This window comes from the organism of the source record quoted next, unplaced genomic scaffold (genome assembly GCF_019419815.1).
Source record: "Pyrus x bretschneideri cultivar Hongxiangsu unplaced genomic scaffold, Pyrus_bretschneideri_v1 Contig37, whole genome shotgun sequence".
Classification (NCBI taxonomy): domain Eukaryota; kingdom Viridiplantae; phylum Streptophyta; class Magnoliopsida; order Rosales; family Rosaceae; genus Pyrus; species Pyrus x bretschneideri.
This window is the reverse complement of record NW_025999690.1, coordinates 1,880,574-1,902,933: the sequence shown is the minus strand read 5'-3', so window position 1 is coordinate 1,902,933 and position 22,360 is coordinate 1,880,574. Positions and strand designations below refer to the sequence as shown.

The following is a 22,360-nucleotide window of genomic DNA, read 5'->3' as shown; positions in this document are numbered from 1 at the left end:
TTTGAAACCATATATTCTCAATCAATCATATAGCTAAGCTAAATTAGTCTGATCCAGTATTCAACATACACAGAAACTAAGATTTATTCTCAGTTATTAGCAGAACAGTTGTAATAATCTTTACGCAAAAAAAAAAAAAAAAAAAGAAAAAAAAAAAAAGCAAAATGAACGACGAGTAATGGTCATATATGCGTTCAGGTTCTGAACTAGAAAGAAAGTAGTACTGATCGTATAAGAAATTTAAGAACTGTTAATTACCCACTTATTTACAACTTAAAATTCTATAACTTGAAATTGGAAGTGGACAGACTAGTTGAATTTTTAGTATGAATTGATGAAGATATAATTGAGTAGTCCAAATAGTTGCACATGCTAATTTGGTAAGAGAAAAATCCAAAACTTGATTAGGATGTCATTGATGAGTTGATAGCATTCTATATTTACCCTATTCTTAATTATAATTTATTTGTTACTTTGGCATAATTTTGATTTTACCTTGGACATAAAGTGATGAAACGGAGAAATTTTAGAATAATTCCAATTGAAGCGGGTTTGTGAGTCTTTCAAGTTAGTTGTGTCAAAATTCCAGATTTTTATCCATATCGTTTGTTCATGGTGAATAAAATAAGGCTATATGTGCAACTTTCCCAGATTAATTTTTATGGATATTTTGGGCAGTTTGACTATCAAGACGGTGTTTTTAGAGGAAGGTTCCTTCTACAAATTTGTTGCGGAAGTTTTAATCCTTCAAAAGAAAAAACATTTTAGGCCAAATTTGGTGCTGATTTGGTCCAAAAACGTGGAGCATCGTGAAGCATCTTTGATTGGGTAGATTAGCTAAACAGTTAGGACTTAGAAATGTAATCTTTAAGTTATCTTATTTTATTTGGTTTCCTAGTTTTATAGAAAACCTTGTTTAGGTATAGTTTAACGAATAAAACACTATAAATATAGTGTAGCCATGTTTAAGGTTTCTCTACGCACTACTTTGAAGAACTTAGCATAACTTTTGGATTTTGTACTTCAATTACAAGGTGTTTCCCATCTTTTTTTCTTGCTAATAATATTTTGGCTTTTCGATTATGAATACACGTAACTAATTCCTTCTTTTTTTTTTTTTTCCTAGGGCAAGGCCACCAGTTTTAGCACGAATATGTAGTTTCTTATCAGTTCACATATGAAATGATGTATGATTGCTTTGGATTTTTAATCACCGCGTGTAAACTATCTATATGTCTTAATGCTTGATCACTATTAGGATATTTAGATAAGTAATTTGATGCAATATGTTGGAATATCACCTTAGAATTGATTAAGGCTTCTTGTGATTGATAATTGTAATTTCACTTAAGGCGAATATCATATTCTTAAAGGTTGCATGGTTTTTCAAAAGGTTTTCATAAAGCTTAATAAGTTTTGTATGTTCATACTTGATCCGAATATCACATGGATTGCATGTTAGATATATGTTCTTACTTGAATATCACGAGGACAATATGCATTACGAAAGCCAAATAATAAAGCATGTATGTGGTAATTCATAAGTAATTAGTAGAACGACGTAGGATTATTAATGGCAACGGTTAAAGCCGTGTGCCTTTTTCAATTGATTTTTATTGAAACTATTTATTTTTCTTCCTTGCTGCCTGTTGGAAATATGCCCTAAAGCCAATCATGTGATGATAGTTTACGAACATTTCACATATTAAACTAATCTACTTTAATATAAAGGGTAAAGATTATTGTTTAAAGCAATCTCATATAAATGCTATATGCTTAAACGATAAGTCTTAGGAATATGTAATTGGGAGAATGTGATCTAAAGAAGTTAGATTCATGAGATCATTTTCTTTTATATACATATCTTAAACGTTCCTAATCATAGGACTGCCAAATGGGCATTGACAGTCCATTAAGATCAGTACGTCCTATGTCTTCTCTTAGACAGAGTGACTGGTCTTAAGTCATTAGTGTGACTAACACCAAGACAAGCATGTAACTGCTTAATAAAGAATGAGTCCACTGAACGTAATCAACAAGGAGTTCTCATACTTATGTCACATGAAAACTCATGGTTGGGATAATGCAAAGTAGTCCTTTGACCTGAGGCATCATAGTTGTCTTATGGTTAGGCCCTTGATCTTTGACTATGTCAAAGTCACTCCGTCAAAAGGTGTCCACAACATAGTTCAGGTTAAGCCACTTAGCCATGGAGGCAAGTGAATGCACAACAAGGGGTCTCTAACCTTCAAACCGTTTGAGGGAGAATACTCTATGATATGATTAAGAATCTCTGGCCAGAGTATGAATGAGATTTAGGAATTCGTTCCAAATCACATTCAAGGTAATCATATACGTAAGAGAATCACATTGGATAGTAGACATGAATAAACTATCAAATCAAACAATGTGGTATTCTGATTAGCTTGGGTAGCCATGGCATACTACTAAGTGTCACTCATGGTTTATGGAAACCCTAAAGGTGTATAATCACTAAAGGGAGAGTTGTAAAGTAAGTTTCAATTCACAATCGATTTAAAGAGTTCTAATCGCCCACTGCCTCATTAAAATGAACCTAATGGATCATACACCGTGTAAGATAGAGATTGATGAAACAATAGAGATAAGTAAGGATAATTAAAAGGTTTAATTATTTATGGCTAGGATTAATTAATATGTTAATTAATTAAACGAATAAGTTTGTTTTAGACCTCGGGTTAGTTTTGGGCCTCAAGGCCCAATGGGATTCGAATGTCAAGTCCAATAACTCAAGTTGTATGACAACTTGAAAACACAAACGGCATGAAAGCCTAATGAACCCATATGGCTGGCCATAGAGAGTGTAAGGGAGAATTGGTTTTAATTTCAATTATGCCACTTAATGTAAGTGGCTATAGAAAGGAAATTATAACACATTCCCTCAAAGGGGTTTTCTAGAGAGAGAAAGAGAAAACACACAAAAGCTTTCTCTTCTCTTAGGAGGTCGACCACCCTAGGAAGAATGCACTACCATCCATTTCTTCCTAGGTCACCCATCTCTTCCTCAATGCTCTCCTTGGTGTGGAAACTTAGAGGTTCATTTTCATGGGAACTTGGAGAATCCATTCCTTCATCTATATCCAATAATTCATGGAGCTAAGAAGCAAAGTTCCTCCATCCACATCCAGAGCAAGGAAACTAAGGAAAAAAGGCCCTTCATATGGGTGAATATCCTTTGCTAAGCAAAGAGGTACTTCAAAGGTATAAAAGTTTCTTAACTCTTTTCTTTAAGATTTGAGTCGAGTCTTGGTTCACCACAACTACTAGGCCTTGAATTTCATGGGTAAAGTTTTGTTTTTGGGTGTATACAAGCATGATTTCGACTTAAATTGTTAATTGCATGCATAGATGTTGCTCAAATAAGCTTGTTTTCACAATTTTTTCCTTCAATGCCGAGTTTTACAACATCCAATTTCAATTATTTAATTTTCTGATTTTATCTTTTGCTCCGATCTAACCTTCTCCTGGTATCTTTGTGTTTTGGAAAACTTTTCTTAAAATCAGGTCTCAACCTGGAGACTCCGAGTTGACACCCACGTTGTAGTAGGATCTGATCTACAACTGGTAAGTAGGGAGCCGGAATTGAGCACATTCTCAGCATTTCTCTGCAACATCGAGGTCGAACTTCAAGATTACAGCGTTTCCAGGTGGGTCGGTTATTCTTTATATTAGTGTGGGAACTGTAGTAACTTGAACTGGGATGATGGCTTCTACTCCATAGGCTATGAAGAATGGAATGCGAATGGTAGTTTAGGATGCCCATAAAACTCCAAGTAGTTTTTTTAGCCATTTACTCTTCATCTCCAATCTTTTCTTCAAGCATTGTAAGATAGTTTTGTTTGAAGCTTTTGCCTACCCATTACCTTAAGGATAACTTAGGGTGGAGGTGAGGTCATGGATGCCAAACTCCTTGTACTAATCTGTAACTTCAAGATTAGTGATTGCAACCCATTCTTTGTAAGTATGGTACTGGAGATACCAAAAAGATAGATGATGCTCTTCCAAACAAAGGATTTTACCGCTACCCCAGTGATCCTAAATAGAGATTCTACCTCAATCCAGTTAGAGAAGTAATATGTGGCCACTCTCACGGATTTTTTGTTTAGTTGTCCAATGAGGTCAATGTCCCATTGCATGAAAGGCCATGCCCCTTTTAAAGTGCTAAGTCATCAGCATGTTAATGGTTCATAGAGGCATAACTTTGGCAGTTGTCATAAGTCTGAACATAACCAACCATGTCCTGTCACATGGTCGGCCAATAATATCCTGCTGTTAACGCCTTCTACAAGAGTGATATGGCACCTGCATGGTTACCGCATATACCAGAGTGGATATCATTCAGAATCTACGTGCCCATCTCTAGGGTGACACACGATATGTGGGTTCTGGAGTAAAAGCGTTGGTAGAGCTTTCTGCAAATAACCGTGTATCTTGAGGCCTTTTGGACCAGTTTTCTGGCCAAATGACGGTCTTCAGGTAGCTTCCCATCTTTGATGTAGTGGATTATCTCATTTATCCTATTCTTTCTAGTGTCGATAATGGTTATTATCTCTGACGTAGGATGGTGATTGCTTGGAACCACAAAGTACTCAAACGGGATCATTTGCCAAAGTACATAATCAGCAGTTGATGCAATGTTTGCTAAGGTGTCATCATGTACATTCTCGTTTCTAGGGATTTGCTGACTTTTGCACTTGCTGAAACCTTCAAGTAAAGCTTTGGGTAAGGCCCCATTGCTAGATGATGAACGGCGTAATCACCTTTAACCTGATTCACCATCAACATGGAATCGTAATAAACTAATAGTTCCTTGACTTGTAATTTTACCTTAGCATGCAAGTAGTGCCTTGTATTCTGCCTTATTATTACTAGCCTTGAATCCCAACTTCAAGGCCTGCTCTAGTATAGATCTATCTGGCAATATTAAGACCATTCCTCCTTATGCCTCGCTGACGTTCAAAAATCCATCCACGTAGAGTTTCTATATACGAAGATTTTCGGGTGTGTTCTGTGAATCCGCGAATGATGGAATATCTTCAACTACTAGTGTTAATTTTGCCACAAAGTTCATGAACACTTGGGCTTTGATTGAGGTCTTAGAGTGATAAATGATTTCGTCCTGCCCCAGCTCAATGGCCCACTTTGTGATTCTAGAAGATGTGTTTGTAGGATGGATTATAGAGGTATTCCATCATGTAGACTACTCTGAATGATTCGAAGTACAACCAGAGTTTCATGGCTACAGTAACCAGAGCTAGGATGAGTTTTTCCATCTTCGGATATCGAGTTTCTGATTTGAGAAGAGCTTTAAAGATATAATATAACGTCTTTTACTTCTACGACTCTTCTTGAATCAGAGGCACGCTGACCACGCAGTCTGGTAATGCTAGGTATAAGAATGAGTCTTCTCCGTCTACTGGTTTAGTTAGTAATGGCGGATTAGATAGGTATTCCTTTAGTTTCCATGAAGGCTTCCTCGCACTCATCCGTCCATAGTAAATCTCTAGTTTTCTTTATCGTAGTAAATAAAAGTTTGCACTTGTCAGTGGATCATGAAAGGAAATGGCTAAGCAATGTTGCCCTCTTGATCAAATTCAGAATCTCCTTTATTGTTTTGTGGACTTTATATCCATGATCGCCTCTATTCGATCATGGTTAGCCTTTATTCCTCGTTTGGTTGCTAGGTAACCCAAGAACTTTCCAGATGTTATTCCGAAAGCACACTTCTCTAGGTTGAACTTTATGTTGTGCTTCTAGAGTAAGTCAAAGGATTTCTAGAGATGGTCGAAATGGTTCTTCCTCTTTTTTCTTTTGACAACCATGTCATACTTATAGACTTCCATCGTTCTTTTGATTTTCTTCTTGAAGATTTGGTTAACTAACCTTCAATATGTTGCCCTTGTGGTTTAGAACAAAGAGTGTAACTCTGGAATAGTACGTACCTCAATCTATAACGAAGGAAGTTGCTTCCATTTTCAGCTCATACATCTTTATCTGGTTGTAACCGTAGTAGGCGTTCATAAAGCTTAGTAACTTGTGCCCTGCCGTGAAGTCTACCAGCAAGTCAATCTAAGGAATAAGGTACGGATCCTTAAGGCATGCCTTGTTCAAATCGGTGAAGTTCACGTGAACTCTCCACTTCATATTCTTCTATACAAGTACCACACTTGCTAACCAATCGAGGTGGTGGACCTCGACAATAAAGTTAGTGTCCTTGAGTTTGCTAATCTCTGACTCAATGATCTTGCTCTGTTTTGTGCCATGATTATGTTTCCGTTGGATAACCGGCTTGGCAGTAGGATCTAAGTGGAGTCAATGACAGATAATAGAAAGGCTGATTCCTGGCGTATCCTTGGTGACCATGTTAATATATCCTTATTGGCTCGTAGGAAAGCTATGAACAATTCTTTCTCGTGATCGGATAACCTAAAGCTTATCTTAGCTACATTCTGGCTTGTTGAGGTTGATAATGATGTTGACAACGTCCTCTGTAGCTTTAGATTCCAGAGTGTTGTCGTCTAGGGGGTCAAGGTCTATGTCAAACTCTTTGTAGTTTAACTGTTGGCCCTTAATCTATGATTGTGATGTCGTTTCATCCATGGCAATGCTAGAGCTCTGTTCTCCCTTTCATATAGCGTTCATACTTTCTACCGTACAACAATGCACTGCTACTTGGTGTCCTTTGATTTCTTTGAATCTGCCAGGCGTTGGGTAATGAAGCAAATTATGGTAATATCATTTTGTGACCACTATTCTAAAAATCCATGTCGACTACTGCCTAGGCCTCCCTAGGCACTGGATGGTTGGCCACTGCCTCAATTAATCACTAGGTATTTGAAAATTAAGAAAGGTCACCTAGACCTCTTAGGGGTTCGCCTAACCCGTCTAGGCGTTCGCCTAGTCACCCACTTAAGTTGCGACTGTCACTTAGATAGAAAATAGATAACTTTCATTTTGCATTTTATTTTATTTTAATAAATTGTAAGTAACTTGTTGAATACTTAGATGAGCACTAATTATATTCTGATTCCCCATGTTTTCAATAGGTTATAATACTTTCTAATCTATATGTAATTCTATTTTTCAATTTATATATCCCAATACAATTATTTATTTTTTAAGTATAAACAAACACTTATTTAGATGATATATAATAAGTTTACTTAAATCTGCCTAGTCTGGTTATGCTCTCGCCTAGGTACTAGACCCTAATCCGCCACCCAACTAGCGCCTAAAATCTAGAAAGAGAAAGAAGAGGGTGTGGCAAAGGGAAAATGAAGAAAGGCTTGAAAAATTCTGTGATGATATTCATCATGTACAATGCCTTTATTTATAATAGGGTTAATATCAGTTTAATACTCTCATGTTTCGTGGTTTTCAACATTTAATACATCAATTTTTTTTCGTCCCAGAGTCATACCTAAAGTGTTAATTTTGGGACAGTCTCATACATCCGTTAGTCAAACTGTTAAGTCTCCCGTTAACTGATGATGTGGCACACATGTGGACAATGAATGGGTGCCACGTGTCATTAAGGGTCCACGTGGAAATTCAAAATTCAAAATAATAATAATTATTATTATAAATAAATAAATATTTAAATAAAAAAAAAAAAAAAAAAAAACCTACAAGCTTCCTGTATTCTATCTCCCCATTTCTCTTTACTATGCAACGCCAACCCCCCCCCCCCCTGGCGCACCCTCTCCCTCCCTTCTCTATTCTATAACCCCATCCTTTCCCTCCTTTCTCTATTCTGCAACCCACACCCAGCCTGGCTAAGGTTTCTGGATTGCAAGAAGGGGGAAGAAGATGAAGATGGGGAGAAGAGGGGGGGCGCGGGGAAGGGGACTTCTTCTGGGTTGGGGAAGTTTGGGTTGGGGGGAATGGACGAACTGGGTTTTTGATTTTTTTTTTTTTTTCCTTGTTCTTCTGGGGGGATGGAACTGGTTTTGGGTTTTTGGGGGAGGGGGGAAGGACGAACTGGGTTTTTTTTTTTTTTTTTTTGCTCCTTCTTCTTCTTCTTTTGGGTTCTTTTTCTTTTTCTTCTTATTTTGGGTTGGGTGCGGGACTGGGTTTTTTTTTCCCTTCTTCTTCTGGGTTGGGGGCGGGGGTTTTTTTTTTTTTTTTTTTTTTAACTTTTATTTAATTAATTATTTTAATATTTTTTAATGACACATGGCATCCAGACATGGTCCATATGGGTGCCACATCATTACTTAACGGGAGAATTAACAGTTTGACTAACGGATGGTATGACTCTGGGATGAAAAAAAATTGATGTACTAAATGTTAAAATCACGAAACATAAGGATAGTAAACTGAACATAAGGATAGTAAACTGATATTGACCCTTTATAATAATAAGAAGGAAAGAACAATTTGTTCACCAAGTAATGCAAGGTCTAATAAGAAAGATCTTCTAGATTTCAAAGGATTCATAATTTATCTACACTCGGAATTTACTTAATCACATTGTGTTACAACATCAAATATTTATAGTAGTTAGCCTAAAAAATTCAAAATTCAAAATTCAAATCCTCACCCAGATTTATCGTCACTAAAAAAAAAGGTACTTTGTGAGAGAGAGGGGGATATCCATTGCCTACTCTTAGATCTTCTACTTTTGGCAACAACTCTCTCAATCGCCAGGCTACCTCCGGAATTCTGAGGCTTCTATTTGAAAAGCCAAAATAGAAAAACCGCCAGGTTCTGAACGAAAAGAAAAAAAAGGAAGGAAAGACCAAACAAATGCAAGAACTCATACCTGTTGTACCGCCTAAGTTCTTGTAAACCCTAAATTCTAATGTATAGTAATTTATTTTTATTTTTATATTCGTTTCATCAGGAACTGCAGGTTTCAGGACTCATAGATCTCCAGACCAGTTAACATTCTCGATTTATGCGTATCATCTTTGTGGAGAAGTCATGCTTATCTTCTCTGTATCATTCTAGTATTCTCGGATGCCCCCATAGAAAACTGTATCCTAGAAACATTCTATTTTTCATAGAGGATTTTGAGAAAATGTGGTCTGTAAAAGGAGGAAATGGAGCAAAGAAGGGCGCAGGAGGAAATGGATTGGTGGCAGTTGCCATAGACAATCAGAAAGGGAGCCAAAATGCACTCCGATGGGCTGCTGAGCATCTTCTCACCAAGGGCCAAACTGTCATTTTACTACATGTTGTTCAGAAGACATCATCAGTTTGTTCTTCATGTAATCTGTCTCTATCTGGAGCTAAAAATTTACTTTTCAATGGTAGACAGTGTTACAACTTCTATTTTTGGTGCAGTAGCTGGAAACAATGCCATTGTATGCAATATAAACAATCCGTTTCAATCACCGCACAAACAGCAGCTTGAAAAGATGACCAAGGATCTGTTCCTTACCTTCCATTGCTATTGTGCTCGTAAGGACGTAGGTTTTGGAGCTCTTCCTTTGAAAGCTTATTCCATGACCACCCTGCAAGAAATGCTTTATTAATTTTTTTGGAGCAGAACCCTAAAATCTCATGCATTATCAGACTTTGCAGTCAACACATTATACGTATCAAAGCGTGTCTTACAAAAACTTGTCTTAAAAAGTACATACCATCATTTAAAAATCAAATAAAGTACCCTTTTGGGAAGAGTGAATTATCATCGCATTACTTGTATTCTGATTCATGGTTTTGTATGGTTATATTTTTGTTACTTTTCAATTGTTTTCTCATGTCTTGCAAATTTGTTTTCTCAGATAAACTGCATTGATATCATACTTGAAAACTCAGATATAGCAAAAGCAGTAACAGAATATGCTTCTTGCGCTGCAATTGAGAATTTGGTTCTGGGAGCTCCAACAAAGCATGGATTTATAAGGTAATTGCCTCGGTCTAATATTTACCTTTATTAGATTTTTCTATCATGCAAAGAATGACAATTGAACAAAATGTTACAATAAGAAAAAGCATTATCCGCGAGCAAAAGCACACACTATCGATGAAAACATATTGTTACTCAATATTCCGGAAAATAATAGCATGATGCTGATCCAAGCAGGAACACGTTGATTGTTTTCAAAATGTCATGGTTAATGTATTTGACTCTCATAAGTGTAATCACTAGGAAATATGACACATTTATCAATGCCATAGTACGTGTAAACCCAACATACGTTTGTGTGGACTCATTTAGGGTGCTTAAAAATCGATGATTTTCTCATTCAGATTCAAATCATCAAGTATTCCAAGCAGTGTATCAAAAGGGGCACCTGATTTCTGCACCGTATATGTCATCTCCAAAGGGAAAATCCACTCTGAGCGACATGCTTCTCGTCCAGCAGCTTACAGTTCTCCACTACTTGCCCAAATAGAGGCATTAAATCAGCAAAGTGCTAAAGCAGCTGAAACACCTGGACAGAATATGTACTTGAAAGGTTTGTTTCTTTCAATTATTAAGTAAGCTATCTTCAAAACCAATTTTGCTTGAGCAATAATAAACGCATTTTTTGGATCCTCTCTATCCAGCAGCCAGACCATCGTTCAAGCCTCGTAACTTGCCAGATGAAGCTGCCAGGTAAGTCATAGCATACTAAACCTGGTTTTTGGGTACAACATGACATGGCAAGGCAATTTCTTCTCACAATGCTGATATGCGTAGTGATTGATGCCATGTAATCTACCGAAAAGACTGATCCATCGTCCTGATTGGAAACAGATATATATATACAAGAGGAGGAGGTTTTAGTAATGGAAGGATTAGTGGAGGGTTCTCAGAATCGGAAAGTGAGAGATCATTTATAAGCTCCGACAGGGCAAGCACTGACCGAGCTTCATCTGTGATGTACGAATATATGGACAGAGGGCGGCTATCTACCATCTCAGACCAAAGCTTTGGATCAATGCGCCTAGGACCTAAGTTCGCAGAACTCAATTTTCCGCAAGAGTTCTTGTCAATTTCACATGAAAGCAACCAAACATCATCTTCATGGTCATCAGAGAACCTGGTAAGCAACCGAAAATCTCAAACCTTTTACACCTTATATGATGATTTTTTTCACCATCATCCCTTTCTCAAATTTTGTTGCAATATCTTTCCGTACACTGTCTAGATGATTTTTTCACTGCATTTATTAAACTGATGCAGGAAGAAGTAGAATCGGAGATGAGGAGGCTAAAGCTAGAGCTGAAGCAAACAATGGACATGTACAGTACGGCATGCAGAGAAGCACTTACAGCTAAACAGAAAGTGAGTGCAAGTTAGATTTTTTTTTTTTTTCCTGCATTTTTTCATGATTCCATTCAAACTTACGTCCCCTGTAGGAAATGGAGCTGCACAGCTGGAGGGCTGAAGAGGAACAAAAACTTGAGGAAGCACGATTGGCTCAAGAAGCAGCACAGGCAGTTGCGGAGAGAGAAAAAGCTAGGTGCAAGGCAGCCATAGAAGCAGCTGATGCAGCTAAAAGGATTGCAGAATTGGAGTCAAATAAACGGGCAAACGCAGAAATTAAGGCTCTTAGAGAAGCAGAGGACATGAGGAAGCTATTATCAAATCTAGCCCACACTGATGACAAGTATAGGAGGTATTCCATTGAGGAGATTGAAGAAGCAACAGAACACTTTTCGCCATCTCGAAAAATTGGGGAAGGAGGTTATGGTCCTGTCTATAAGTGCTACCTCGATCACACACCTGTTGCAGTCAAGGTCTTGCGTCCGGATGCTGCTCAAGGAAGGTCACAGTTTCAGAAAGAGGTAAAGGGACAGAGAATCTTGACTAGCTCTCATGATTCGTTAAATTTTCTTTTAACTTGGTTTTGTGCTAAAAAAAATTCCATTGGACAAAGGTAAGTATAAGTAGTGAACTCCACACAATGGCCAAAGATTTTCGAATAAAATTAGCTATCATACATTGTAGTTTCCGTTACAAGTTGAACATGCATTTTTTCTTTTACAACATGCTTATTATCTTACATTTCGTTCTAAGTTTCATCCGACAAACATAAAAGTACAAAGATATTATATGGAAAAATTTAGCTAACCTCTTCTTTCATGATTCAATGCAGATCGACATACTTAGCTGCATTCGACATCCCAACATGGTGTTACTTCTAGGAGCCTGTCCAGAGTATGGCATTCTAGTATATGAATACATGGCCAATGGAAGCTTAGACGACTGTCTCTCAAGGAAAGGGAACACCCCAGCTCTGTCTTGGCAACTGAGGTTCCAAATAGCAGCTGAGGTTGCCACAGGCCTACTTTTTCTTCACCAGACCAAGCCGGAACCCTTGGTGCACCGTGACCTCAAGCCGGGCAACATTTTGCTAGATCAAAACTACGTGAGCAAGATTAGTGATGTCGGATTAGCCAGACTTGTCCCAGCTGTTGCTGAAAACGTGACACAGTGCCTCATGACAGCAACTGCCGGAACATTCTGCTATATTGACCCTGAGTATCAGCAGACAGGAATGCTTGGTGTAAAATCTGATGTGTACTCCTTGGGCATTATGCTTCTTCAATTGGTAACAAGTAGGCCACCTATGGGGTTGACTCACCAGGTCGAAACTGCAATTGAAAAGGGCACATTTGCGGGGATGCTAGACCCAGCTGTGCCGGATTGGCCATATGAAGAAGCCTTGAGCTTTGCAAAGCTAGCAATCCAATGTGCAGAACTTAGACGAAAGGACAGGCCAGATCTTGGCACTGTGATACTGCCGACACTGAATAAACTGAGAGAACTTGCTGACGAAAAGATGAACCACAAGTTATTAGGAGGCAATTATAGCCCTTCCCTTAATCACAGTCACGCTGCCGATCAACAAGTAAGTCAAGAAAACTCAAAAGTTCAGAAGCATTTATTTTCATGTCTTCCTAAAAAACTATACATAAATTCTCAACCCTCCCTGTATATTCCTGGTATTACAAATTAAGTGTCTAGGATTCGATTGGATACGATAACTCATTGGAATCAATGCATGTTGAAGGAAGAAATGCATGCATGCAACTTCCAAATCTTGTCCAATTTGAAGGTAGATGATGTTAGTTATTTAAACACTGCATGCATAGAATCACATACATACAATGCATGCATACGTAAACATAATAGACTTACCGAAGAAGAGCTCGACATTGCTACAATGAATGACAGAAGATCTTCTACACTCAGCAGCCAATAATCCAGCTAGAATAGGGTTTGCTCAAAAGGGATGGCACTGTGAGTGCACGGACCTCCCTATATATATCCAAACTTCCTTGATATCAAGCCTATTAACTGATACCTTGGATATTCCAAACAGATTAGGGTTTCGGTATAGTCCTTGTTGATGTTGAACTCTTGTCAAGACTTGATAAGGTTACAAGAATATAATTGCATGTTATTAGGACTCTTAATCTTAGCCAAGTAGGATCGAAATTTCCTCAACATGGTAACTCGCATACTGAGCTATCAGTTTGTCGAGAACAGGAACTCATTCTTCTTGACACTCACATCTTACATTCTCCCACTTGAGTGTCCAAGAAAAATTATATTACATTGGCTAAGACTAAGGTGATCATTGAGTCCCTGAAAGCTGCAATTCAACCTATAACAACCTGTCACTTATGGCTTTGAATACTAAACCATAAATGCAGTATGTAATCTCTTCTACATAAGCACTTTATGATTACAAGCACCTACACCATAAGCACTGTGTTGTTTGACAGAATTCAAAAGTTTTAAGTTGATAAACAACATTCAACTCCTGAACTGAGCCTCATACAAATTATTACTATAACATAACATGAGAACAAAACATTATGAAAGCATCCAATTAATCGAAAGGAAACATAACAGAAAAACAATCAATGGGTTTACTACTCCCACTCATTAACATAATCAAAATCCTCTCGCATCCCCATGTAGTAGACATGTTTCTTGAACATTCCCACTAGTAAGCCCTTAGTCATTGGATCAGCTATCATAAAATCAGTTCCAATATGATCTATGTTGATCAGTCATTTTCTGATTTCATCCCTCGCATGCAAGTACTTAATGTTCATTAATCCGCAAGCAATGAACCTCTTGTTGTTTCTGGAAAAGAAGATTGCAACCTTGTTGTCACAGTAAATAGTTATCGGTTTTTCAACTGAGTCTACAACCTTCAATTCCACGATAAAATTCCTCAACCAGATTGCTTGTTTGGTGGTAGTGTAACAACCAATAAACTCAGCCTCCATAGTTGAAGAAGCAATCACCTTTTGCTTGGAGCTTTTCCACGAAATTGCACCAGCAGCAAGAAGAAAAACATATCCACTTGTAGACTTTCTATCATCAACACAACCTGCCAAATCTGAATTGGAATAAGCCACCATTTCCAAATTCTCAACTTGTTGGTATACCAGTGCAAGGTTCCTTGTTCTTTTCAAGTACCTCAGTACTTTCTTTGGTGCAGTCCAGTGAGAAGTCCCAGGATTAGACTGAAAACGACCTAGAACACTAATTGCAAACCCTAGATCAAGCCTTGTGCATACTTGAGCATACATGATGCTACCAACAAGTGACGCATAAGGCTTGTCATCCATTCCATTTTTCTCAAGGTCATTTTTAGGGCATTGGTCAATGCTAAGCTTATCACCCTTTGCAATGCGAAGCTCGCCACCTGCACATTTCTCTATGTTGAACCTCTTCATGATTCTGTCAATATAGGACTTTTGAGATAACCTTAGCATCCTCTTGGATCTGTTTCGCTCAATCTCAATACCAAGAACGAAATGAGCATCACCAAGATCTTTCATATCAAAGCTTTCAGTTAACATGGTCAAATTTGATGTACCACTGCCTAGATGATTACTTTAACCCATAGATCGATTTGTTAAGTTTGCAGACCATAGACTCCTTCCCTTTCTACTCAAAACCTACTGGTTGAACCATTACTATTTCTTCATCCAAAACACCATTAAGAAAGGCTGATTTTACATCCATTTGATGTAATTCCAAAATTGAAATGTGATGTTAAAGCCATGATCACCCTCAAAGAGCCTTTGGATGAAACCGATGAGAAGGTTTCATTATAGTCAAAACCCTCCCGTTGTGTAAAACCATTAGCTACAAGACTAGCTTTGTGTCTTTCAACCTTTCTCTTTGCATTTCTTTTAGTTTTGAATAACCATTTGCAGCCAATAGGCTTAGCGTTGCATGGAAGTGGTACCAATGTCCAAACTTGGTTCTTCTCCATAGCTACAAGTTCTTCGACCATAGTTGCACGCCATAAGTCTGTTCTCAAGCTATTGATAGTTTGATTGAAAGTTAGAGGATCATCATCATTTCCTATATCATATTCAGTCTCTTGTAGGAACACAAAATCAGGTAGGATCACTGGTTTTCTTTGCCTGTTTGACTGTCTAATAGGCAACTGCACTTCTTGTAATGGTTGAGCAGCATCCTAAAGGACTGAGTGCTCGGGGATTTGAGGTTCAGGATCATAACCATGCAATGTTTCAGGAAAAGACACGATGTTCACTGGTTGAGTAGTTTATAAAATAGTTGGGAAAGTAAATGAGTTTTCTTGAGTTCCAAGTAACAGTGCATCAGTTGTTGCAAAAGGCTGACCAATATCATTTCCAACTTCTTCGAAATATGAGCTTATGTGTTAAACTGTTTCTTCTTCGAGATCTTCAATAAACTTTGCATTGTTGGTCTCCTGAATTCTAGTGTGAGAACAAGGACAATAGAACTTGAAACTCTTGGACTTGTCAGCATATCCAATGAACCTGCAACTTACAGTTCTCGAATCCAACTTTTTCTCGTGAGGATTATAAAATCGTGCCTCAGCTTTACATCCCTAGACATGAAAATGATTGAAGCTTGGCCTTTTTCCTGTCCATGCTTCAAAAAGTATAACTTTGAAAGACTTGCTTGAAGCCCTATTGAATGTATAGTTTGTTGTTTTGAGTGCTTCTCCCCACAAAAGATTGGAAGTTTAGACCTTGAAAACATGGATTGAATCATGTCCTTTAGGGTTTTGATCTTCCTTTCTGCCTCTCTATTTTGATGTGGAGTACCTGGAGTGGTGTACTGAGCAATGATCCCCGAGGCTTCAAGGTAAGATGCAAAGGCTCCCTCGTGTTGTCCAGTCTCTGTGAAGCTGCCAAAATACTCACCACTCCTATCCGATCTCACTATTTTAATGCTCTTTTCTAGCTAGTTTTCAACCTCAGTTTTTTATGTCTTAAAACAATCAAGAACAAAAGATTTTTCAGATATAAGGTATACATAACAATATCTTGAAAAATCGTCAATGAAAATGACAAAGCATTAGTTGCCACAAATTGTTTTATTTGGGAAAGGGCCACACACATCTGTATAGATTATCTGTAATAGTTGGTTGCTTCTTGTGGATCCTAATTTTCTAGTATTGGTCATTTTCCCTTTGAAACAATCAATGCAAGTTGGGAGAGTTTCAAAATCAAGGTTTGTGATGAGATTTTGTTTAGTTAAAATCACAAGTCTTTCTTTGGATATGTGGCCGAGTCTTTTATGCCAAAGTATAGGAGAGTTTTCATTTTGAGACAGTCTCTTTGAACCAATATGACAAACTGTAAAGCATTCATGTAAATAATCACACTGCAATTGCCACATATCAACATGAAGGAAGGTGTAACCAAGCAAGGTGGCTAATTTATTTGAATGGAAAAGTCTTACACTTTCAATGTCTCCAATAAAAGTATAGCCTGATTTAACTTAGAAGCTGAAATCAAATTCTTTCTTATGGAAGGTACATAGAGTACTGGACTTAAAAACAAAATGAAACCAAAAGAAAGCTTTAAGGAGACACTGCCAACTGACTCGACTGCTACTTTGCTCCCATTCCCAACAAAAAATTGTAAACTTCATTAATTCTCTCCTTTAGGTTTCTGAAACCCTGCAAGGTATTTGTAATATGGATTAAGCAACCAGTATCGAACCACCAACTACAAGGAGGTACATAAATCAAATTTGACTCGAAACAAACATAAACATTGATTTCATTACCTTTCTTAACAAGCCAATATTTAAAACCAGTGCAGTCTTTCCTTAGATGACCAACTTCTTTGGTGCTTCAAAGATAGCTTTAAACTTTTGAATCGTTTAAGGGGGTTAGCATTTTTAAAAGAAGAAAAATGTGAGTTTTTCTTCTACTTACCAGCAACCACATATGACTGATCAACTGCAACATGTTTGCCTTTTGCTGTGTGAACTAGGTTCACAGTCTCCACTTTATCAGTTGACAGCCTCAATTCCTCTTGTGCACACATGGAGATTAAGTCATTGATGTCCCAGGTTACTTTCTAAGTGTTGTATGACACTTTTAACTGACCATATTGTGCACTAAAGGAATTCAATGCCATATGCACTAGAAACTGATCTGTGATATGTCTGACATCTTTAGTATGTGTTCTCTCATGCTACCAACACCATTAAACTTCATGGATGTAAGTTTTGTGAGAAAATTCCCCATTTCAGCTTTCTTAGACTCCTTAAATTTAGCAAAGTTGCTAATCCCCGGCAACGGTGCCAAAATTTGATGCGAGATTTACTTGACACTCAAATTAAACCCTCGTTTGACAATTGTAGTAGAATGGATAAGTGAGGGATCGTTCTAGACCGGGGATTAGGAGGGCTTGCTAAAACCTTCTAAATTGACTTAAGAACGTAAAAACAATATAAAACACTAAACTAGACTCAAGGAATGCAAAACTAAAATTTAAAACATTAAGACAAACCAAAAGACTCAAAACTAATTTTGGACGAATTTAAGATTATGGCTTGATTCAAAATACTTTAAAACATAAACTAAACAGATTCTAAGCACTAAAGAACAAGAAAGTAAAGGGGGGGGGGGGAAGTTTTGATTTGACGAAAATTGAAATAACAAAACAAGTTAATAAACTAAGCGGAATGTAAATATGAATTTGTGATGGAATGAATGGAATGAAGGCTAGCTAAGGGGTTCTTCTCCACACATGTTATACTTGCATACAAGATTGATTCTCAGTTGGTCTTTCGATAACTTATGAAACTCAACACTCCGGATTAATTAGGTCCGCTTAAATTAACCGTCAAGTTTTCCTTAAGTTAATGAATTGGATGGGTTTGCGCAACGCAATTCACAACATTCTCCAAAAGTCCTTTACGTGAACAGCACAATAAAGATACAATCAAAGATCATTAAGCATTATGAAAACTATAAGTGTTGACGAGGCATTCGTTACTATGATGAGCATGAAACTCATGCCAAGAATTCATTTAACGCGATTGTTTATAAGCAACCTCCACTACTTGTGAATATAAGTTCATAACGATTAGGTGAAATTCACTTATATTCTAGCGTCATATTTATGCATGAAAATTAAGCGCGCATTCTTAATAAACATTCATAAATAAGTTATCAATCAAACGGTTAAACAAATTGAATCCACAACTTATGAAATTCCAACGAAAGTTAATCAATTCATATTGCAAATATAAACATAGTTTCGAATCACCCCCTAGCTAAAGGGGGTTTAGTTCCTCATAACTTTGAAATCAAAGAAACACCTAAACATTCCAACAACTCAAAACTTGAATTGTATGAACGTTTAAGCACTCTTCTCTTCCATTCCTTATACGTAGAAAACAAAGAGAATTAAAATGAAACTTTGAAATCAAAGAAACACCTAAACATTCCAACAACTCAAAACTTGAATTGTATGAACGTTTAGGCACTCTTCTCTTCCTCGTTGTTGTAGCACAAGGTTTAAGGATAGGTTGTGTGATTGTATGAAGTGTTTTTGAGGGATGGGAAGTGGTTGGATAGTGGCTGCAATGGAGGAGAAAAACTGCACAGAAATGGAAGGGGAAGTGTTTGTGTATTGCAATGGAAAATGAGATGATTTGGTGAATGTAATGAATGGGTATTTATAGGAGGATTAGAGATGTGAATGGATGATTGTTTAAGGTATTTGGTGGAAGGGAAAAGGTGTGGATGGTGGGAATTATGGTGCATCAAATGCACGGTTTAGTGGGAAATTAAATGGGATAGTGCGGATGGAAATGGAATGGTGGATGCATGGTTTAGTGGGAAGGAATAATGGGATGAAAGGTAATGGAATGAATGGCTTAGAATATTTTATTTAGGGTTAGTGGAATTGCATGGATTATGGAGAGGAAATGGGAGATAATGGCTTAGGGAATAAGAATTAAAAATGGGATGGTGGTTGATTAGTGTTAGGGTTAATAAGGAGGAATTAGGGTGTGAATAAAATGCACGGATTGATGGGAAATTGAGGGAATTAATGGGGAATAATCTGTGATGGTGGCTGCACGGTTTTGGAGAGGAATTAGGGTGCATAATCAAATGGGGGGGCCACGGCTTAGGGTTTAGTTTTGGGTTTATGAAAAAGTTGCGGCTGATTAAGTGGGCTAAGATTAGGGTTTAGGTGCGGCATAGGCTTAGGGTCCACAAGGAGTTAGGGTTTAAGTCATCTAAAAGCCCAAAGCCAAGAATAGAAACTCACGACAATGGAAACCTCCAAGAATAGAAACTTCCAACTTTAGAAACTTTGGTTGCCAATTCCGACTTCTTTGCTCTTCACTTTCATTTCTTCATTTCTTGAACTCCTTTGACCTTCAACCACGTCCATTCCTCGTGCTCCATTTGCATACACCACATTCCAGCTCAGTTTTGCTCCAAAAGCTCCAAATTGCATCATTTCATGTAATATGTCCTTTAAACCTGAAAACACATGAAAGTAGCTTAAAAGACTACTTTAACGAATAAAACATAACAAAAATGCATAAGAACTAGCTAACTAAGGTGCATAAATATGCTCCTATCAGTTCCCCACTACTTCAAAAAATTCATTTGCACTGTCACTCTTTGGAATGCCACCTTTCACACTGCTTGTCATGGCCCTCCTCATAATCATGAAAGCCATTTTGTTTGCCTTCTCCCATTGAGCAAACTTCAGTTTTTCTTCTGTTATGCTTGTAGCTGTTATCACTACAGGTTTGTCTTTCCTTAAGGCCAAATCGAAATCGTTTGTCTTCCTTTAAGGCCAAATCGAAATCCATCATGACAAGGGCTATCTCGATGTCTTCCTTCACTTCTTATAGTTGGAACCAATTAGTGTTTCAATATTGGAGAAGTTAAGAGAAGTCATAGCTGCATCAACAATATATGTTCAGTATTTGTTCTCATAAGCTCTTCATTAAAAGTTTAGGGTATGAACAATTAATGGCATCAAAAGTCATATAATACCAATCACATCTTTAGATTGAAAACTAATTATATTAAAGTTTGCACAACTGAAATACAAAATTTCACATTAGCAACGCAATTTTAACACTTTTGAGTAGATAAAATTGCATCAATATTAATTTTGCATCTCACTTATACACCAATTAAACATGATTGAATATAAGAATTCTTTAGAATTATCTCAAAATATATTCACCATTAGTTCAATCGCTCTGTCCAACTTGAACAGATAAATTGAAGGATGATACAAACACTTTTGAGTTGAAATTGATCATGTTCACAAAAGATTTGTCTATCAAGTCATATAGTGATAATAACTCATTAGGTTTTGGTTCTTCGAGATCTGGAGACTCATGCGCACACACACGCGCGCGCGCGCACACACACACACACACACACACATATATATATATATATATATATATATATGCGTGTATAAGTGATGTAAATTAAAACATAGTGTCGGTAGGTAATAGTCGATAACTGTATCAGTTTCTTTGCGCAGAAGTCTCATGTCAGGATCATACATTTATTAAATATATTCTTGTGCTTATAAGGATTCTAAACACGACAGTGTGTGCTCTGATACCACATGTTAGCTATTTAAACACTGCATGCATAGAGTCACATACATACTTACCTAAAGAAGAGCTCAACATTGCTGCAATGAATGACAGAAGGTCTTCTACACTCAGCAGCCAATAATCCAGCTAGAATAAGGTTCACTCGAAAGGGATGGTGCTGTGAGTGCAGGGACCTCCCTATGTATATCCAAATTTCCATGATATCAGGCCTATTAACTGATACCTTGGATAGTCCAAACAGATTAGGGTTTCAGTATAGTCCTTGTTGATATTGAACTCTTGTCAAGACTTGGTAAGGTTACAAGAATATAAATGCATGTTATTAGGACCCTTAATCTTAGCCAAGTAGGATTGAAATTTCCTCAACATGGTAACTCACATACTGAGCTATCAGTTTGTCAAGAACAAGAACTCATTATTCTTGACACTCACATCTTACAGACGATGGATTAGGCATGAAGGAAATGTACCCTCCAAATCCTAAAATTTTTTCTATTCTAGGGATTGGAAGCAATGAATTTAACATCCATTTCTTCGTTCATCATACACATAATCTAGTGAATCATGAAATCAAATTCATTCTTAAACACCAAAATAGTTGACAAGGTCACATCTTGTGTAGGAAGTAATAAGCGATCCGCAGCTCAAGAACCCGGAAACCTCAAAGAGCCAATCGAGCACATCTTCACAGCCAGAAAATCAAGCAGAAGAAGCAGGTATAGAACTATAGACTATGTAGTGACAAAACTATCATGAATAAACTGAATTTTAATAGCTTTCACTTTACTCTTCTTTCATAGGGATAACTGAGTAAACAATGGGAGCAGTAGCAGGTTCGTGTGAGTTCCATAAGCAACATCGCTCCACTGACCCCATTAGTATAATTGCCTCATTTTTTTTTCCAGTTGAAGTTTTGGATCCTAGAATGTTGTTTTTAATTTCAGTGCTTGCCAGCCTGAAATCTTGTTCCTATTCTCATGTAAATATATAAACTTTATGAACAAATGAGTATGCAAACGTGTAAATTTCAAATATGCTTGTAAAATAAAAAGACCAAGAAACCCATAAATTGAAAAATTACGTACATGTCCTCATTTTTTGCTGAACAGACATCAAAAGATGAATGACCATTTTTGAAGAAAAAGGAAAAGGTGATGAACTTGCAACAAGCATTCGACATGGGAGAGAAGTTTCATCCTTGTTTATGCAAAACCCGAGCCATCTTCTTTTTCCCTTGATGGGCTGCATATACCTCTTTTGGCCCCATTTACATTTACTTCTCACCAAATTCATTAATAATTGGGAAAACTAACCAAAATCCCCCATAAACTTTCCTTTTAATCATCAAGACAAATTTTTCCAATAATACCCAAAATGGGCATGGAAAAGAAGACAAGGAAAAAAGCATCTCAGAGATATCACATGCAAAAGCAAAAATTAGACTCCAGGAGACAACTATAAGCTCACATGCATATATCAAGACAATCAAGTTCACATGCAAAACAGAAAAAA

The 22,360-nt window shown here is 37.2% G+C and overlaps 1 protein-coding gene and 1 non-coding gene across 2 annotated transcripts; one reads left to right on the top strand and one right to left on the bottom strand.

The window, feature by feature from the left end:
* Positions 1–8,913: 8,913 nt before the first annotated feature.
* On the bottom strand, positions 8,914–9,017 carry LOC125468360. Its single transcript, XR_007250758.1, has one exon. It is a non-coding gene; the product is annotated as a U6 spliceosomal RNA (small nuclear RNA).
* LOC103927775 (U-box domain-containing protein 34) lies at positions 8,939–21,662 on the top strand. Its single transcript, XM_048592134.1, has 11 exons — positions 8,939–9,251; positions 9,328–9,452; positions 9,771–9,892; positions 10,240–10,448; positions 10,540–10,588; positions 10,730–11,018; positions 11,159–11,260; positions 11,335–11,763; positions 12,075–12,830; positions 21,471–21,564; positions 21,649–21,662. The coding sequence occupies exons 1-11, from the start codon at positions 8,939–8,941 to the stop codon at positions 21,660–21,662; spliced, it is 2,502 nt and encodes an 833-aa protein (XP_048448091.1).
* Positions 21,663–22,360: the final 698 nt, after the last annotated feature.

Coding starts and splice junctions, on each gene's coding strand:
- LOC103927775 (XM_048592134.1), top strand. CDS start 8,939: ATGCGTATCATCTTTGTGGAGAAGTCATGCTTATCTTCTCTGTATCAT. Junction 9,893..10,239: donor ACAAAGCATGGATTTATAAG/GTAATTGCCTCG, acceptor TTTCTCATTCAG/ATTCAAATCATCAAGTATTC. Junction 11,019..11,158: donor CATGGTCATCAGAGAACCTG/GTAAGCAACCGA, acceptor AAACTGATGCAG/GAAGAAGTAGAATCGGAGAT.